An 18,728-nucleotide genomic window follows, 5' to 3' on the forward strand; every position below is an offset into this window, starting at 1 on the left:
ATGAAAGAATCTCCAACTTGCGTAAACTAAGTGAGGCACAGATGTAGGATTTCTAGACTAAGCTTTTAGCCTGGGTGAGAAGGAGAGCTTTGAATCTTCTGCCCCCTTGATTTATGAGGTGAATACTGTACTCAGCTGAGTAGCCCCAGAGCTGCTAATTGAAGGAGCTGAAGGGAGAAATAAGTCACGGTTTGTTGTCAGCTCCTGGAAATGGTTTACACTATTTATCTCACTCATCTTGGAACTGTAGCTACTTTTAGCTTAATGTTTAATGTTCGAAGCATTAAACTAGAGAATGACACGGTGACAAAATTCATCACCGTTACCGTCCCCGCGGATAACCGCGGTAAACAATCTTCATGTCATTCTTTAAAGAGAGAGGGAAGAATCAGAGTATGAATGGCCATAACCACTGACCCTCAAGCTTTGCTTTGAAGAATGTTGGTGTAGAAGGACCGAGGCTGAAATAGATACTAAAAAATGACATGGGATTATTTCCCGCGGTTATCCGCGGGGACGGGAACGGTGATGAATTTTGTCATCGTATCATTCTCTACATTAAACTTAAGGTAAGAGTAGCCCAATAGAGCAAACAGGCTGAGAACCAGGACACAGGAAGGAGGCACTAGGGGCACTAATTACATAGAAAGGAGACACTGGGAGCACTAAGGACACAGTACGGAGGGACTGGGGCACTGTGGGCATTATGGATACAAGAAGGAGGTACTGGGGGGCACTAAGGAAGTAGGAAGGGGTACTAAGGACATGGGAAGGAGGCACTAGGGGCACTAAGGACATAGGGAGAGACACTGACAGAAAAAATGACAGACAGACAGGGTCCAAGGACAAAGAAAAAAAAAAGACAGACAGACATCTACTCTAGCACCCGTTAATGTAACGGGCTTAAAGACTAGTATGTGTGTGTGTGTATGTGTCCTGGCATTTCAAACTCTTGTGCAGGGAAGCTACATTCTTAGAAGTGATGATTCTGCCCAATAGATGGCATGGTGTGCTTAATCAATAGGGCACCATATAAAAAAATGGCAGCGCCCTTAGCTGTTTGCATGGTAGAGGAGCAGAGAGCAGTTATCAGATCTTTGTAGTTGGAGGGTGTGAAATCTGGTGAAATTCATAGAAGAATGGTGCAACAGTATGGAGATGCCTGCCTTGGCAAGAGAAGAGTATACGAGTGGGTAGATGCATTTAAAAATGGGCAATCATCAATGCCTGATGAGGAACACTCCAGTCATCCTAGCATGGCCCTCACTGATGAGAAGGTGGGTTGTGCCAACACCATTATTCGTAAAAACAGGTGCATTTCTTTAGAAGTTCTGGCCAGGGAATTGGATGTCAGTATTGTATTGGATCTGCATATACCACTATCATGAAGGTTCTCAAGCATCACAAGTTGTGTGATTAGTGTGCAGACTTCCACAACATTTTTGGCGTGGTATAATGATGAAGGAGAAAGCTTCCTGGCATGTATCATTACAGGAGACAAAACCTGGGTGCATCGCTATGAGCATCACACATCATCTCCAGTCAAGTTGTTGTTCAAGTTTCAACCCTCTGCTGGAAAGGTCCTGTTCACTCTCTTCTGGGATTTGAATAGACCAATTTTGGAAAAGGGTGAAAGTGAATAGTGCCCGATTCAGTGCAATGTTGGAGGGGGAGCTGAAGCCAAAAATACGGAGTCGTTGCAGAGGATTTTTGTCTGAAGGCATTCTTCTCCTTCATGAAAATGCTTGCCCTCATATGGCCACCTCAACTCTTAACACCATTTGGAGACTGAGATTTCAGATTTTACAGCATCCTGATTTTGCTCCCTCTGATTATATCATATCATAATGTTTATTATACCCTGCAATTATCAGCAAGGAATCAATGCAGTTTACATAAGATTAATAAGGATTTATAGCAGTAACATCAAGGATCAGTTAATGTAAAGTTCATGTCTTGATTACAGTGAGAATAGATGTCTTTAGTGTTCCCTGAATTGAAAGTAGGAAGGGATCTGTTGCAGTCTAAGAATTTATCTAATAAATATTATATAATCCCATACTGGCATTATTCTTCTAGTAAGGCAGCCATAGTAGAATCATGGGGTACAAAAGGTGCACTCATATTTCTAGCACATGAGTTCAGAATAATTACTGTCTGACTGGTTTTCTGTTTTCGATTTGCACCTACAAACTCAAATACATCTTTTACCTAAATTTCATAGAAATGGACAATACCCTGCATACATTTTTGTAGGTCAGTACAAAGAGCCCTTAGTTCGTACCTGAGGTAATAGAGGGTTAAATATCTTAACCAAAATCCCAAGGAGTATCAATGGGATTAGGAATCTAGCTTCCTAGGCTCTCAGTCCGCTGCTCTAGCCATAAGGTTACTTCTCCACTCTTATTTTCAATTATATAATGGATCAACATTGCACTGCATAATGGTTTGTTAAAAGCCAGGGAATGATACCCACTCATATTTATGACTTGGTTAACTAAGGCTTTCCCAGTCTATCAGATTCTTTATGGGCATAGTTAAAACAGTTATGATTTAGTCAGAGGAAATTAAGATGAAACCCCTATTTTTTTTAAAAACATGTATTTATATACATATATACCATATATATTGTTCATTACAAATGTTCTTATATTCCACAATTGATCAATAAATTCTATGTGGATTATACTCAAGAGACCAGACAATCCCTGGGAATAAATCTAATTTAAACAGCAATGCACCAATACTTTAAGCTAATTGCTCAGTCAAGTATTTCCTAAACAAATACTGTATTTTTCGGACCATAAGACGTACTTTTTCCACCTCGAAAAAGGGGGTGGAAAAGGGTGTGCGTCTTATGGACCGAATACACTGCGCCCCTCCTCCCCCTGTACCTTTTTTAGTGGCGGTGGTCCAGCGCAGTCTCCTGGACAGCTGCCTTTGTCTTAGAAGAGCAACGCACAACACAGGAGCGCAACCTTTGCACTTCCTGCCTGGTCGCGCCACTCTGTGATTGGCTGTACTGCCCTCTTCTCAGGCACCATCTCATCTCTCCCCTCCCTCCCTTCCCCTCTTTGGGCATCATCTCCCCAGGCTCCATCTCCTCCTGTCTCTCTACCTTTTTCCTTTCCTCCCCTCCCTAGGAATCCGTTCTCTGCCTCTTTGCTCCACCTCAGGATAAATTTCTCACTCATCCTCTTTTCCCCCTCCCTCCTTCGATGTATGTATTTTGCTCTCCCTCTCTTTCTTTCTACTAGCACCTCTTATTACCTCTCCCCTGCACTCTCCTTCTCCCTGCCCCTGTAACTTGCCTTGACCACTGCTGCTGAAATCTCTCTCTCTTAGTAGTGTTGGCAACAGGAAGTTTTGCCTAACAGAACTTCCTGTTCTGATGATACACAGAGAAAGAGAGAGAGAGAGAGAGAGAGAGGCTTTAGGTCTCCTTGTGAAGCAGGCTGCTTTTAGGGTAGCGATGGTCAAGGCAAGTTACAGGGAATGTATGGGACAGGGGAAAAGGAGAGTGCAGGGAAGAGGGAGCTGCCGGAGTGCAGGGAGATGGTAAGAGGTGGAGCTGGGAGGAAAAAGAAGAGAGATATAAACCAAAATGTAGGCCGCAAAGGAGGTGGGGGTTGGGGGGAGAGCAGTTAATTACATTAATTTTTTTTAACACGAGTTAAATTATTAACACAACTAATCTTTAAGCCCTGTACATTAACGGGTGCTAGAATAGATATGTCTGTCTGTCTTTCTGTCTCTCTCTCTCCTTGACAGCTGTCTGTCTTTCATTCTATCTCTATCTCTCTTTAGCCGCTGTCTGTCTTTCTTTCTTTCTGTGTCTCTCCTTGACCACTGTCTGTGTCTTTCTGTCTCTCTCTCTCTCTCCTTGGCCGCTGTCTATCTGTCTCCTTCTGTCGCTCTGTGTGTGTGTCTTTCTATCTCTTTCTCTCTCTCTTCTTGGCTGCTGTTTGTCTTTCTGTCTCTCCCTCTCTCCTTGGCCGCCGTCTGTGTGTCTATCTTTCTGTCTCTTTCGCTCCTTGGCCGCCGTCTGTGTCTCTGTCTTTCTGTCTCTTTTTCTCTCTCTCTCCTTGGCCGCCGTCTGTGTCTGTCTGTCTTTCTGTCTCTTATTCTCTCTCTCTCCTTGGCCGCCGTCTGTGTCTGTCTGCCTGTCTTTCTGTCTCTTTTTCTCTCTCTCTCCTTGGCCGCTGTCTGTGTCTGTCTGTCTTTCTGTCTCTTTCTCTCTCTCTCTCCTTGGCCGCCGTCTGTTTCTGTCTGTCTTTCTGTCTCTTTCCCTCCCTCCCATTCCCCACCTGTGCCCCGCTCCACTTCCTTTGGCCGCCCCCCACCCCACCCCCTGTACAGCAGCGCCACAAGCCTCCAACAAATCCTCATCCTCGACCCACCCAACGAACTGAAATTCACCCAGAGGGGAGAGTGGAGGCAGAGGAGAAGGCCGTGCGACCAGGGAGCGGCAGTGGTTGTGGCCTTCCTTCCCCAAGCTCTGTAGCTCGGTCGCCACCGCCTCCTTCTCTCTCCAATGTCAGCTCAGAACATGTGCACATGCCACACACGCTCCCAACGTGCCGAACGCACATATGCCACACTCTCCAACATTTCTCTGCTGGCCACAGAGCTACGGACGTACGGAGCCACGAAGATTGAAGTGCGCATGCGCACTAAGGGTATTATTATATAGGATAATAACATGTAGAAAAGGTACAAATTTATATGAAATCAATTTCTCTTAACAGTGTTTATTTTGCCAATCTTAATCATACAAACTGGAGAAGACTCAGTATGAGCTAAAGTACAAAATATTTTCATCAGTGCAAGATATTAAAGTTGTATATGATACAAAATCCTGTGAGCTTACCAAAAAGGCAATTTTAAGTTTCACTGGTATATCACAATTAATATTTAAGAAATTTATTTTAGTAGCCAAATATGACAACAAACTGGGAATATCCAGGATCCACCAATATTGCTCATGAAATTTACAAATTTTAGCACTTTTAAAAATTAAACTTTATAAAAGCACCAAAACTGTTTGGAGAAATAAGTGCTATTTAGTATTACCTTTCTATTTTCATTTGTGATGGGTATCTTATCTCCGTTTTCCTTTAGATCATACATCATAGGATTGCCAAATAAATCCGTATGAGATATTTGGAAAGTCATCATCATATCATCTTCCACACTACCTTCATACTCAAGCAGCTCTTTTAAACTCTGGTATAAAACCTAACAAAAGAAAGGATCCACTTAAACGAGTAACGATAGATTAGGTTCTTACCTTGATAATCTTCATTCTAGTAGAGAGGCACATCAGTCTTGAACACTTGGGTTCTGCTTCCAAACCTGACATAAGAACCTAACATAAGAACAGCCTTATTGGGTCAGACCACTAGTCCATCTAGCCCAGTAGCCCAACATCATGGTGGCCAAATCAGGTCATTAGTACCTGGCAAATCCCCAAATAGTGTCAACATTTCATGCTACTAATCCAGGGCAAGCAATGGCTTCACCCATGTCTGTTTCAATAACAGACTATGGACTTTTTCTCCAGGAAATTGTCCAAACTGTTCTTAAAACCAGTTATGTTAACTGCTCTTACCCACAACCTCTGGCAACACGTTCCAGAGCTTAACTATTCTCTGAGTGAAAAAATATTTCCTCTTATTGGTTTTAAAAGTAGTTTCCTGTAACTTCATAGAGTGTCCTCTTAGTCTTTGTCATTTTTGATGAAGTAAAAAAAAAAAAAAAATCAATCCACTTGTACCTATTCTACACCACTTTGGATTTTTAGACTTCAATTATATCTCCTCTTAACCGTTTCTTTTCCAAGCTGAAGAGCTCTAACTTTTTAGTCTTTCCTCATATGAGAGGAGTTCCATCCCCTTTATCATCTTGGTCATTCTTCTTTGAACCTTTTCTAGTTCCATTATATCTTTCTTGAGATAAAGTGAGAAGAATTTTAATGCAATACTCAAGGTGAGGCCTCACCATGGAGCGATACAAAGGCAGTATATACCTATTTCTGCTCTGCCTCTCAACCCTGTTTTAGAGAAAAATGCAAAAGTAATAGGTTCTTTGTATGCTGATAGCATTTTAATAGAGAGACGCATCAGTCTTGAAGCCCTTCCCATCATACATTCAGTCTAGCCTGCTTTCTAGCTCAGTCAAGTATGCATTGCCAGATGTCTGGGTTCTTCGTATCTGTCAAACAGGTATTAGAAGGGGGAGGATCTCTCTTCAAGAAGAAATATGAGAGTTCCAAGTTCCAAAACTGTTGCTGAGAATGAGGGAGAATAAGTGTCATACTCCCATTCTCCCTACAATGATTATATCGCATTAACAACCATTCCCTATTAGTGTTATTTGCCCACTTGAACTCTAGAAGAGTGTTCAAAAGAGCAAACAACACTAACAGGGAATGGTTGTTAATGCGATCTAATCATCGTAGGAAGGATGATGTGTTTTCTCCCTCATTCTCAGCAAGCAGAACAGATTAGGCAGGTGATACGTCAGGATTGGCATATTTGCATCTACATTCCGAATTGAGAGAAATGCCCTGGTTTGGATTTACATGCAGTAGAAATTTACAGGAGTATATGTCTGAGGATACATTTTTAGAATAGACTTCTGGTAATCAGAAGGGACATTTTCAGTGTAATCAATGCATGTATTGCAAACATGTTTGGGAAATTAATGTGGTAATTAATTTGGGTAATGGGAAAGAGTTTTGGTTGAGATCTTACTCCAATTGTGACACTAGTCAGGTGGTCTATGAATTCAATCCTCCTGCCTAAAATGGTATATAGGTCACACAAAAAAAGAAAATAAAGTATCATATAGCTCAACAATTGAGCAATTTAAGATTAGTAAAATCAGAAGCACTGTTAATGGCCTATTGTGAAGAAAATAATCACACTGTAGAGCAGTGGTTCCCAACCCTGTCCTGGAGGAACACCAGGCCAATTGGGTTTTCAGGCTAGCCCTAATGAATATGCATGAAGCAAATTTGCATGCCTATCACTTCCATCATATGCAAATCTCTCTCATGCATATTCATTAGGGCTAGCCTGAAAACCAGATTGGCCTGGTGTTCCTCCAGGACAGGGTTGGGAATCACTGCTGTAGAGGACCTGAAGTTTGTTGTTTTAATTATGGTGAGACTGAAATATGGAGGGGGTGTTTCCAATGTGCTGTTATGGAAGGAACAGCGTCTGAATTATCAATAGAATACAATAGAAACAACAGGATTAAACAGGGAAGTGGAGTGGAATTTGCTGTAATTGGATTGCAGGAACTACAGCTGGGAAACACTAGCGTAGATCAGTTAAAAAGAGAAGGAAGTAGGCTACTTCACGTAGTCGGTTCCCGCAGAGAGTGAAGGATTTGATATGAGAGTGTATGAAAGAGTAATATCTCGCTCTGAGTAGCTGTATATTATTATAACAGCTGTATTATAAGGTACTTTTTGAGGCAATGAGAAGTATTTAGTTGTCATATATGTATGTTTAGGTTTGATTGATGTGGTTATAATGGGTTTATATTTATTTATGTATGTTTAGATGAGAAAGGGAGCCCCCATCAGTCATAGCTCCTGAAGACGCTTCACAGCGAAACACAGCTCTGTGTCGGGTTAGACTATATCCAGAGGAACTGAACTGAGAAGGAATTCAGTGGTTAATTAGACCATTTTGAAGTTTGTTTGTTTTTTTTTAAATTTAAAGTTTTTTATTAATTGAAAATAATGCAAAACACTATAGCAGAAAAAATAGCACAACAAAGCAGCAAGCCAACAACAACCGAAACATGTCCCCCCCCCCAGCCCACATTCCCCCAAAGCAGAATGATGTACAGGAACTATTCAGTCCATTGCTCAGAAATACAACCAATAGGAATAGGAATGTTCCTAATCCAAACCTCCCCCCCCACCCCCTGGGTCAATAGTACACGCAAACAAAGTACAGAAGGTATGCAATTTTTTTTTTTAAAAAAAAAAAAGCAAAACACAATACTGTTCAGGGAGGATTCTCCAGTCATCGTATATAAGGATCCCACACCTTAAGGAAGGGTGTAATACGATTATGCAATAAAGCCGTCGATTTAGACATACGATAAATAAAAATCAATTTATTCAACAATTGACTCCGTCCCAGGGGATGAAGTTGCTTCCAATGGGCATCTACCAAAAGTCTGCCAGCAGTAAAAATATAACTAGCCATTTTATGGGTTTTATTGGTCAGCTTGGCCATTGGAAGGTGAAGGAGGGCACTACCCATGGACCGGAAAGCTTAAGGCATAAAACCTCAGATAAGACATCAAAAACCATTTCCCAAAAGGGAATTACCACCGGGCAATCCCACCAAATATGAAGAAAAGAACCCCATTGTCCACAATTGCACCAACACTGATCAGGGACATAAGAATAAATTTTATGGAGACGTACTGGAGTAAGATACCACTGATAATGCATTTTGTATCCATTTTCCACCAAAGAGCTAGCTATAGAAAGATGCAGCAAGTACCGTATTTTCACGCATATAACGCGCGCGTTATACGCGTTTTTACCTACCGCGCATACCCCTCGCGCGTTATATGCGTGAGCGCGGTATACAAAAGTTTTAAAACATAGTTCCCACCCCCGCCCGATTCACCCCCCCAGCAGGACCGCTCGCACCCCCATCCCGAACGACCGCTCGCACGCGCTCCCACCCGCACCCGCATCCACGATCGGAGCAAGAGGGAGCCCAAGCCCTCTTGCCCGGCCGACTCCCCGACGTCCGATACATCCCCCCCCCCCCGGCAGGACCACTCGCACCCCCACCCCGAAGGACCGCCGACTTCCCGACAATATCGGGCCAGAAGGGAGCCCAAACCCTCCTGGCCACGGCGACCCCCTAACCCCACCCCGCACTACATTACGGGCAGGAGGGATCCCAGGCCCTCCTGCCCTCGACGCAAACCCCCCTCCCTCCAACGATCGCCCCCCCCCAAGAACCTCCGACCGCCCCCCCCAGCCGACCCGCGACCCCCCTGGTGACCCCCACGACCCCCCACCCCCCTTCCCCGTACCTTTGGTAGTTGGGCCAGAAGGGAGCCCAAACCCTCCTGGCCACGGCGACCCCCTAACCCCACCCCGCACTACATTACGGGCAGGAGGGATCCCAGGCCCTCCTGCCCTCGACGCAAACCCCCCTCCCCCCCAACGACCGCCCCCCCCAAGAACCTCCGACCGCCTCCCAGCCGACCCGCGATCCCCCTGGCGACCCCCACGACCCCCCCACCCCCCTTCCCCGTACCTTTGGTAGTTGGCCGGACAGACGGGAGCCAAACCCGCCTGTCCGGCAGGCAGCCAACGAAGGAATGAGGCCGGATTGGCCCATCCATCCTAAAGCTCCGCCTACTGGTGGGACCTAAGGCGCGTGGGCCAATCAGAATAGGCCCTGGAGCCTTAGGTCCCACCTGGGGGCGCGGCCTGAGGCACATGGGCCCAACCCGACCATGTGCCTCAGGCCGCGCCCCCAGGTGGGACCTAAGGCTCCAGGGCCTATTCTGATTGGCCCACGCGCCTTAGGTCCCACCAGTAGGCGGAGCTTTAGGATGGATGGGCCAATCCGGCCTCATTCCTTCGTTGGCAGCCTGCCGGACAGGCGGGTTTGGCTCCCGTCTGTCCGGCCAACTACCAAAGGTACGGGGAAGGGGGGTGGGGGGGTCGTCAGGGGGATCGCGGGTCGGCTGGGAGGCGGTCGGAGGTTCTTGGGGGGGGGGGCGGTCGTTGGGGGGGGGGGGGGTTTGCGTCGAGGGCAGGAGGGCCTGGGATCCCTCCTGCCCGTAATGTAGTGCGGGGTGGGGTTAGGGGGTCGCCGTGGCCAGGAGGGTTTGGGCTCCCTTCTGGCCCAACTACCAAAGGTACGGGGAAGGGGGGTGGGGGGGTCGTGGGGGTCGTCAGGGGGATCGCGGGTCGGCTGGGGGGCGGTCGGAGGTTCTTGGGGGGGGGCGGTCGTTGGGGGGGGGGGGGGTTGCGTCGAGGGCAGGAGGGCCTGGGATCCCTCCTGCCCGTAATGTAGTGCGGGGTGGGGTTAGGGGGTCGCCGTGGCCAGGAGGATTTGGGCTCCCTCCTGGCCCGATATTGTTGGGGAGTCGGCGGTCTTTCGGGGGGAGGGATGTATCGGACGTCGGGGGGGGGGCATCAGGCTTTCAGGATGGGGACAGACCTTCAAGGGGGGACAGTGCACGGAAGTCAGGGGGGGTGAACGGAGGGTCGGGACAGCGCACGGAAAGTCAGGGCAGTGCACGGAAGTCAGGGGGGGGTGAACGGAGAGTCGGGACAGCGCACGGAAAGTCAGGGCAGTGCACGGAAGTCAGGGGGGGGTGAACGGAGAGTCGGGACAGCGCACGGAGAGGCGGGGCAGTGCACGGAAGTCAGGGGGGGTGAACGGAGAGTCGGGCAGCATGCGCGGTATAATCGTGAGCGCGTTATACCAAAGTTTTTGTGCTTATCATCGTGGTTTCTGCGCGCTATACACGTGTGCGCGTTTTATACGGGTGCGTGTTATTTGCGTGAAAATACGGTAATTAAAAACTCACTCCCAGTTTATAACCGGTTCCACAGGACACAAGAGACCCTTCCAGAGTGGAATAAATTTAATAGTAGGGGTATTTTGTTGAATAAGAGCCTTATAAAATCTAGAAATTCAGCCCCGTACACAACTCCACATAAGTGCCCACTGTAAGGGGGTCTCCAGCAAGTGAAGTTCCTCTAAAGCCCTATGCCCTACAAAATCCACCACTTGGCGATAGCGGAAATGATCTGAAGCATCCAAATCATAGGCCTCTGAGAGATCAGAAAATGACAACAAACTACCATCCTCCACAAAATCCCCTAAATCCCCAAGGCCTCATTGAGCCCAAACTTGAAAACGAATATTATGCCGTCTGGGTAAAAAACCCTCAGCTACCCACAGGGCATATCCCTGAAATAAAGCTGGAAGTGAAAAAGACAGGTCTAGTCCAGATAGTGAAGATATGAGTTAGATATGGATTAGCCCCCCTTAAGCAACTTTCTAGCCTCCCCCACCTGCAACCAAGGAAGCGCCCAACACAACTCCTCCGAGCCTGGAACTTGTTCCAATTGAATCTAACTCTTGGAATGATCTTTACACCACGTCAAAAAAGACTTCAAACTGGGCCGCAATATCATAGCGGCGTAAACATGGCGCTGCCATATCCCCTTGGACTCGAAAATGCTACAAGATACTCCGCTGCACCCACGGAGGCCAACTTTTCCATATGTATTGAAAGTGGGATGGGCAACGCTTGAAAAAGATATAGTGACCATTTTGAAGTTTTAAAGAATTGGTCACTGTAGAAGAGACATCTACTACTTAAATGGCTGTTCTGAGGAACTGGTGATTTGAAACAGTCAGTGACTAACTGCACATTTTGAATTTATAGTGATTATTATATAGTAGATGAGAGAGTTTCTATTGTATATGTTCACAAATGTGGGGTTTTCCACATGATGTTTAATGAAGAATGGTATAATTTATGAAGTAGAGAGAGTATAATTAAGTAATAGGAAGAGAACTGAAGCTATTAATTAGTGACACATAGTCCCATTTGATTTGAAGAGTCTCTATTAGAATGAAGATTATCAATCTATCATTCTAGGGTGAGAAGCCCATCAGTCTTGAAGACTTGGGACATACAACAGCCTTCTCCGGTATATAGGGTGGGGCAGACAGGCCTGCTGAAAATACTAAGGATCCAAATAGGGCATCCCTATGTGCTGCTACGTCCACCCTGTAGAATCTTGTGAAGGTATGGAGGGTGGCCCATGTAACCGCCCAACAAATTTCTTTGGGCAGAACTGCTCTAGACTCCACCCAAGAAGCCTCACTTATAATGGAATGTGCTCTTAGTGAAATGGGAGACTGTTTCTCACTGGCAATATAAGCTCACAAAATGGCCATGCAAATCCATCTGGAAATAGATACCTTAGAAGCCGATCTTCCCCATCGGCTCTTGTTTGTTAAGACAAACAGATAATCTGAAAGTCAAAAGTCATTCGTCACCTCTAGATATCAAAGAAGCACTCTCCTTACGTCCAGAAGTTTCAATTGTCTGTCACATTTCAATGGCCATGTGGGGCTAAACACCGGAAGCCATACCTTTTAGTTGACAAGAAAACTCCGCTGACTGACCTTTTCAATGAGTCTCTAAAGTCAGGAGTGGTACCGGAGGACTGGAAATGGGCAGATGTGATTTCTTTTCACAAAAGTGGAAGGAAAAAAGAAGTAGGGAATTACAGGACAGTAAGTTTTACTTCTGTGGTAAGCAAATTAATGGAAATGCTTTTAAAACAAGAGAATGGTGAAGTTTCTGGAATCCTGTGGATTACAGGTCTGAAAGCAACATGGATTCACTAGAGGTAAGTCTTGTCAAACAAATCTGATCAATTTCTTTGACTGGGTGACCAGAGAATTGGAGAGATGATGTGTGCTAGATGTGGTGTATTTAGATTTTAGCAAAGCACTTGACAGTGTTCCACAAAGACGTCTAATAAGTACACTGAGTGCCCTTGGGCTGGGTCCCAAAGTTATGGGCTGGGTCAAGAACTGGTTGAGTGGAAGGCGACAGAGGGTAGTGATCAATGGAGATCGCTCTGAGGAAATGGATGTTACCAGTGGTGTGCCTCAAGGTTCTGTTCTCAGGCTTGTTCTTTTTAACATTTTTATAAATGATATTGCTGAGGCGTTGCCAGGTAAGTTTTGCCTTTTTGCCGATGATACCAAAATCTGCAACAGAGTAGGCACGCCAGATGGTGTGAATAACATGACAAAAGACCTAGCGGAGCTTGAAGAATGGTTTGAAATTTTGCAGCTAAAATTTAATGCTAAGAAATGCAAGGTCATGCATTTGGGCTGCAAAAACCAGAGGGAACGGACAGTTTAGGGGGTGAAGAACTTATGTTCACGACGGAAGAGCGGGACTTGGGTGTGATTGTATATAATGATCTTAAAGTGGCCAAACAGGTTGAAAAGGTGACTGTGAAAGCTAGAAGGATGCTAGGTTGCATAGGGAGAGGTATGGCCAGTAGGAAAAAGGAGGTATTGATGCCTCTGTATAAGACTCTGGTGAGAACTCATTTAGAATATTGTGTACAATTCTGGAGGCTGCACCTTCAAAAAGATATAAAAAGGATGGAGTTGGTCCAGAGGAAGGCTATTAAAATGGTGTGTGGTCTTCATGATAAGGCGTATGGGGACAGACTTAAAGATTTCAATCTGTATACTTTGGAGGAAAGGCAAGAGAGGGGACATATAAGAGTCATTTAAATACCTACATAATATAAATGTGCATAAGTCAAGTCTCTTTCATTTGAAAGGAAACTGTAATGAGAGGGCATAGGATGAAGTTAAGAGGTGATAGGCTCCGGAGTAATCTGAGAAAATATTTTTTAAAAGAAAAGGTGGTAGATGCGTGGAACAGTCTAACGGATGAGGTGGTGGAAACAGAGACTGTGTCTGAATTCAAGAGGGCCTGGGAGAGGCACGTGAGATCTCTGAGAGAGAGAAAGAGATAATGGTACTGTGGATGGACAGACTACATGAGCCATTTGGCTTTTATCTACCGTCATGTTTCTATGCTTCTATGTTTACCATTGGCAAAAATGAAGGCACCATATACAACGAAACCCCAGCCTCTGAGATTCGGAGAAACGGTTTTCTGCAGGACAACACCTGCAGCTCTCGGACCTGTCTTGCTGAGATAATTGCAACTAAAAAGGTTGTTTAATCATGAGATCCACTATGGTTGTTTTCTTCAAATGTTTGTATGGCACTCTGCAGACAGCCCGCAAGACTAGATTGAGATTCCACTCAGGAAAGGGCTGTCAAATCGGGAGGCACAATCGCAAGGTTCCCTTCAAGAATCTGGCCACATCCTTACCAGCCCTAAAGTAGGAAAGCCCTGCAATCTACACCTTAAGAGAACCAACTGCAATACTCTTGTTCAGACCCTCTTGGAAGAATTTGAGAACCACTGAAGTTGGAGCAAGTACCGGATACCGTTTGCAATGGGCTCCCCAGCCGTACAGGAAATTATGCAGAATCGAACACAGATAAAGCCGAACTACTAAATGAGTACTTCTGCTCAGTCTTCACCTGCGAGGCGCCAGGGTCAGGTCCAAAGTTAAAGGTGAAGCATAACTCGGGAGACCCGTTTCAGAACCACGAGTTTCACCCAGTGACGTATACGACGAACTATCGAAACTCAAGGTGAACAAAGCCATGGGACCGGACAATCTGCACCCAAGGGTGCTCAGAGAGCTGTGTGACGTCCTAGCGGAACCGTTAGCCGTACTCTTCAATCTCTCTCTAAGTACGGGAAAAGTCCCTTTGGACTGGAAAACAGCTAACGTCATTCCTCTGCACAAAAAGGGTTGCAAGGCAGAAGCTGCAAATTACAGACCGGTGAGTCTCACTTCAATTGTGAATAAGCTCATGGAAACACTAATCAAACGCAAACTAGACACGATCCTTGACAAGGAGAACCTACGCAACCCCCACCAACACGGTTTCACCAAGGGTAGGTCATGCCAATCCAATCTTATCAGCTTCTTTGACTGGGTAACTAGGATCCTGGACCTGGGAGAGTCCCTAGACGTCATGTACTTGGACTTTAGTAAAGCTTTTGACAGCGTCCTCCACCGTAGATTACTAAGCAAGATGAAATCAAAGGGATTAGGTGAAACACTAACTGCATGGGTCAGCGACTGGCTAAGTGGGAGACTTCAGAGGGTGTTGGTTAACGGTACCCTCTCTAAAACGTCGAGAGTGACCAGTGGAGTGCCGCAGGGATCAGTCTTGGGCTCGATCCTTTTTAACATATTTATAGGAGACATGACTCAGGGGCTTCAAGGTAAAATAGCATTATTCGCCGATGATGCCAAATTATGTAACACTGTGAGTGATACTGCAAGTAAAAATGATTTGTCCGACAGCATGAAGCAAGACCTGCTTTTACTGGAACATTGGTCCACGACCTGGCAGCTGGGTTTCAATGCGAAAAAATGCAAGGTCATGCACCTTGGTAACAATAATCCGTGTAGGACATACATACTGAATGGTGAAACCTTGTCCAGAGCGGGATTTGGGGGTGATCATTAGTGGAGACATGAAATCAGCCAATCAAGTGGAGAAGGCTTCATCCAAGGCTAGACAAATGCTGGGATGTATCCGTAGAAGCTTTGTTAGCCGGAAGCCAGAGGTCATTATGCCATTGTACAGAAGCATGGTGAGACCTCATCTGGAGTACTGTGTGCAATTCTGGAGGCCGCACTACCGTAAGGATGTGCTGAGAGTTGAGTCGGTTCAGCGAATGGCCACCAGGATGATCCTGGGGCTCAAGGATTTCTCGTATGAAGACAGGCTGCACAAGTTGCGGCTATACTCTCTCGAAGAACGTAGGGAGAGGGGAGATATGATAGAGACATTTAAGTACATCACTGGTTGCATAGAGGTGGAAGTCGACGTTTTCCTTCTAAAAGGACCCTCGTCCACAAGGGGACATCCGCTGAAAATCAGGGGGGGGGGGAATTTCATGGGGATACCAGGAAGTACTTCTTCACTGAAAGAGTGGTGGACCATTGGAACAAGCTCCCGGAGCAGGTGATTGTAGCCAGCAGCATACAAGATTTTAAGAATAAATGGGATGCCCACGTCGGATCCCTATGAGGGTAGCATAGAGGAGGGAAGCTTGGGGACGATTGATAGAGTGTAGATTGGGGGAGGGTTGTTGGAGTGGGCAGACTTGATGGGCTATGGCCCTTTTCTGCCGTCATTTTCTATGTTTCTATGTTTCATTTCTCTGGGCCCTGAGGTTTCAACCACTAGTCTAGGTTGTAACAATCTTCCCTTGTCCACACAAGGGGCTTTTGCAAGAAATCCATCTGAGGAAACCAGCAAAACAACAAAGTACTGGACAGGCCGCAAGTGCGCTCTGGCTCAGGGGACTACCTCTATGGTAGAAACCATTAACCCTAGAACCTACAGATAGTGCCATGCCATTGGACCTGCCATGGCCATCATCTCTGTGATCTGAAGCGTGAGATTTTTCCATTATGCTTCCAGAAGGGAGATACAGCCCTTCGATGTGTCAAAGCAAAGGTCGAGGTATTCCAGGAACTGCGTTGGTTCCAAGTGTTTCTTACCCCCTCACATGCCGCACGGCATATGACACATGGACACTTCTCGTCATACCACTGCTGTATTTCCCTCATCCAGTGACAGGTCTTGGGTCAGCCAATCATCTAATTAAGAATGCACCTGTATTCCTGATTTCCTCAGGTGGGCTGCTACAACTTTGATAAAAGTGAGCGGTGCCATCACCAGTCCAAACAGAAGAGCTGAGGGCTGGAAATGTTGCTCCAGAATATAAAATCTTAATTCCAGGAATATGGGGATATGAAGATAGGCCTCCATCAGATCCAGTGAGGCCAAATATTCTCCGGGTGCTACTGAAGCAATGTCCGACTGTACAGTTTCCATCTGGAAACATGGCACTAAGTCAGTAGACTTGCTAGGTCCTCCCCAAGATCCAGGGATGCTCCCCTGTCATGGCTGGCCTCTTCTAGCTGGGAACCTTCATCTCCCAGGGCAGAGGACCCATTTTGGGACAATAAAGGAATAGAGTCCAGGTCCTCATCTTCCCAATCCTCCTCCGACTGGAACTAGCATCTGGGTACTCTTTGGAGGAACTGCCCCCACAGAGGAAGCCACCCTGGGCACAACCTCCACACTGTTTCCCAAAGGGTGCGACTACCCTTTAAAATTTAAATAGACTTCATACATCATGTTAAATTCCAGAGCAAAACCCTGCCCAGGAAACCCAGAGAGATCAGTCTGGGGCTCTTTTGGTCCCTTCAGGGCCTTACCGGCATGTGCGCAACTACGCTTCGCCAAGGATGCAAAATCCTGAATTTCAGGTCCCAGAGCAAACTTTTGTCCCAAATATTTCTCCTTCTACAATCCCATAAGGAGGTAGAAGGGGCTAAACCAGTGGTTCCTGCCCCCCCTCATGTGCCCCATGGCACATGGATGCTTCTGGGCTGGTCATCCAGTATAAATCTGGCATGAATCCTAGCCTGAGCAGTCCATCCAACCTGATTTCAACCAAAATCGATGTGATCTGAAGCAGATGGAGGCTTTTAAAAACAAATTGTGAAATCCAAGATGGCCACCATGATAGCGAATCTGGCATCAAAAAGGGCCTGTAGAAGCTAAGCTAGGGATCAGAAAATTTTTAAAATAGGATTTTAGGCAAGGAAAACTATAATATAACTCCAGGAACCCTCAAATCCTGATTTTAGAGAACCCTTCCCCCCACCCTGATTTTCTCCATAAGCTGCAATAGCCAGTACTCACCGGGCCATGCTTGTGCTTGAATCTGCTTAGCTGGAACTACAGCAAACTGAGAAGACTTCTGATTCAGGCAAAAAGGTCCAGATGCCTGCTTTTTCGGGGTGACCAGACCATGGTCTACTACAGGGGTGGGGCAGAAATGCTGCCGTCACCTGATCCAGGTCCCTAGACTGCCATGGGGTCATTCAGCCTGCGCTCAAGCTCTGTGGACAAAAAATGGAGCAAGCTGGGCTTTAAGGGACCGGTCTCAAGACTCAAAACTGTCCATGCAGGCTGGCTAGCCAGGTACCCTGTGATAGACACAGGCTATCTGCTAGCTACAGATTAGAGAATGACATGGGGAAAAAATCTGTCCCCGTCACCGCCCCGTCCCACCATCCTCTGCACGCCCCGTCACCACCGTTCCCTTCACCGTCACCGCCATCCCTTTCACCGCCCCGTCCCCGCCACTGCCATCCCATTCACCGCCCCGTCACCGTCCCCGCTGCATCCATATAAACCTTAGTACTGTAATATTTAGCTTATTCCTTTCTTATAAATCAAAGTTCCTGCTGCTGAACTAGAGCTGGCAGGGCTTTGTTTATAAATTTTTATCAATACAACTAATATACTACTTTATCCTAAAGCAAAAAATAAATAAATAGAATTTTTTTTCTACCTTTGTTGTCTGGTTTCTGCTTTCCACATCTTCTCATTCAATTCCTTCCATCCACTGTGTGTCTTCTCTCTGCGTCTTCCATTTGCTGTTACTGTGCCTCTCCCTTCACCCCCCCCCCAATTGGTCTAGCACCCATCTTCTTCCCTCCGCTCCCCCATAGTCTGGCATCTGTCTTCTTCCCATTCTGTCTTCCACATTTCCCTTCAGGGTCTGTTCCTCTCCACCTTCCTTCAATGTCTGTCCTATTCCTTTCCACCACCACCCTTCCCTCCCTCCTTTACCATCTGTTCCTTTCTACCACCCTTCAGCTCCTCTCGCGTGGCCTATCTATCTACCTTCCTCCCTCTTATTTTCATGGCACGTTACAATGTAATTTGTGCAAGCCACTGGAGCCTGCGAGCTCGGTCCCTGTCCCATCCCCACAAACCATCTCGCTTCTGTGCTTCTATTTTCCCCATTTCTAATATCTCCCCTATGTATCTGCCATTGCCCCCCCCCTGTGTCCATATACCATCCCCATGGCATGTCCCCTTTATGTCTCTGTCCCTATGCCCCATGCACATAATTTCCCCTCTTTCTGTTACTTTCCTATGTCCAGATTTCCCCTATCTTCCTCTGCCATACCAGTGTGTCTCTTCTTT

At 46.2% G+C, this 18,728-nt stretch overlaps 1 protein-coding gene across 2 annotated transcripts in view; it reads right to left on the reverse strand.

Moving 5' to 3' along the window:
• The window catches only part of UBE3A (ubiquitin protein ligase E3A), a 224,120-nt gene that overhangs the window by 41,689 nt on the left and 163,703 nt on the right, over positions 1 to 18,728 (reverse strand). For both annotated transcript variants that reach the window (XM_033948634.1, XM_033948635.1), the window contains exon 7: positions 5,074 to 5,238. In XM_033948634.1, coding sequence (XP_033804525.1) covers positions 5,074 to 5,238 — 165 coding nt within the window. The remainder of the gene's footprint in view (positions 1 to 5,073; positions 5,239 to 18,728) is intronic.

Source organism: Geotrypetes seraphini, chromosome 6, assembly GCF_902459505.1.
Source record: "Geotrypetes seraphini chromosome 6, aGeoSer1.1, whole genome shotgun sequence".
Classification (NCBI taxonomy): domain Eukaryota; kingdom Metazoa; phylum Chordata; class Amphibia; order Gymnophiona; family Dermophiidae; genus Geotrypetes; species Geotrypetes seraphini.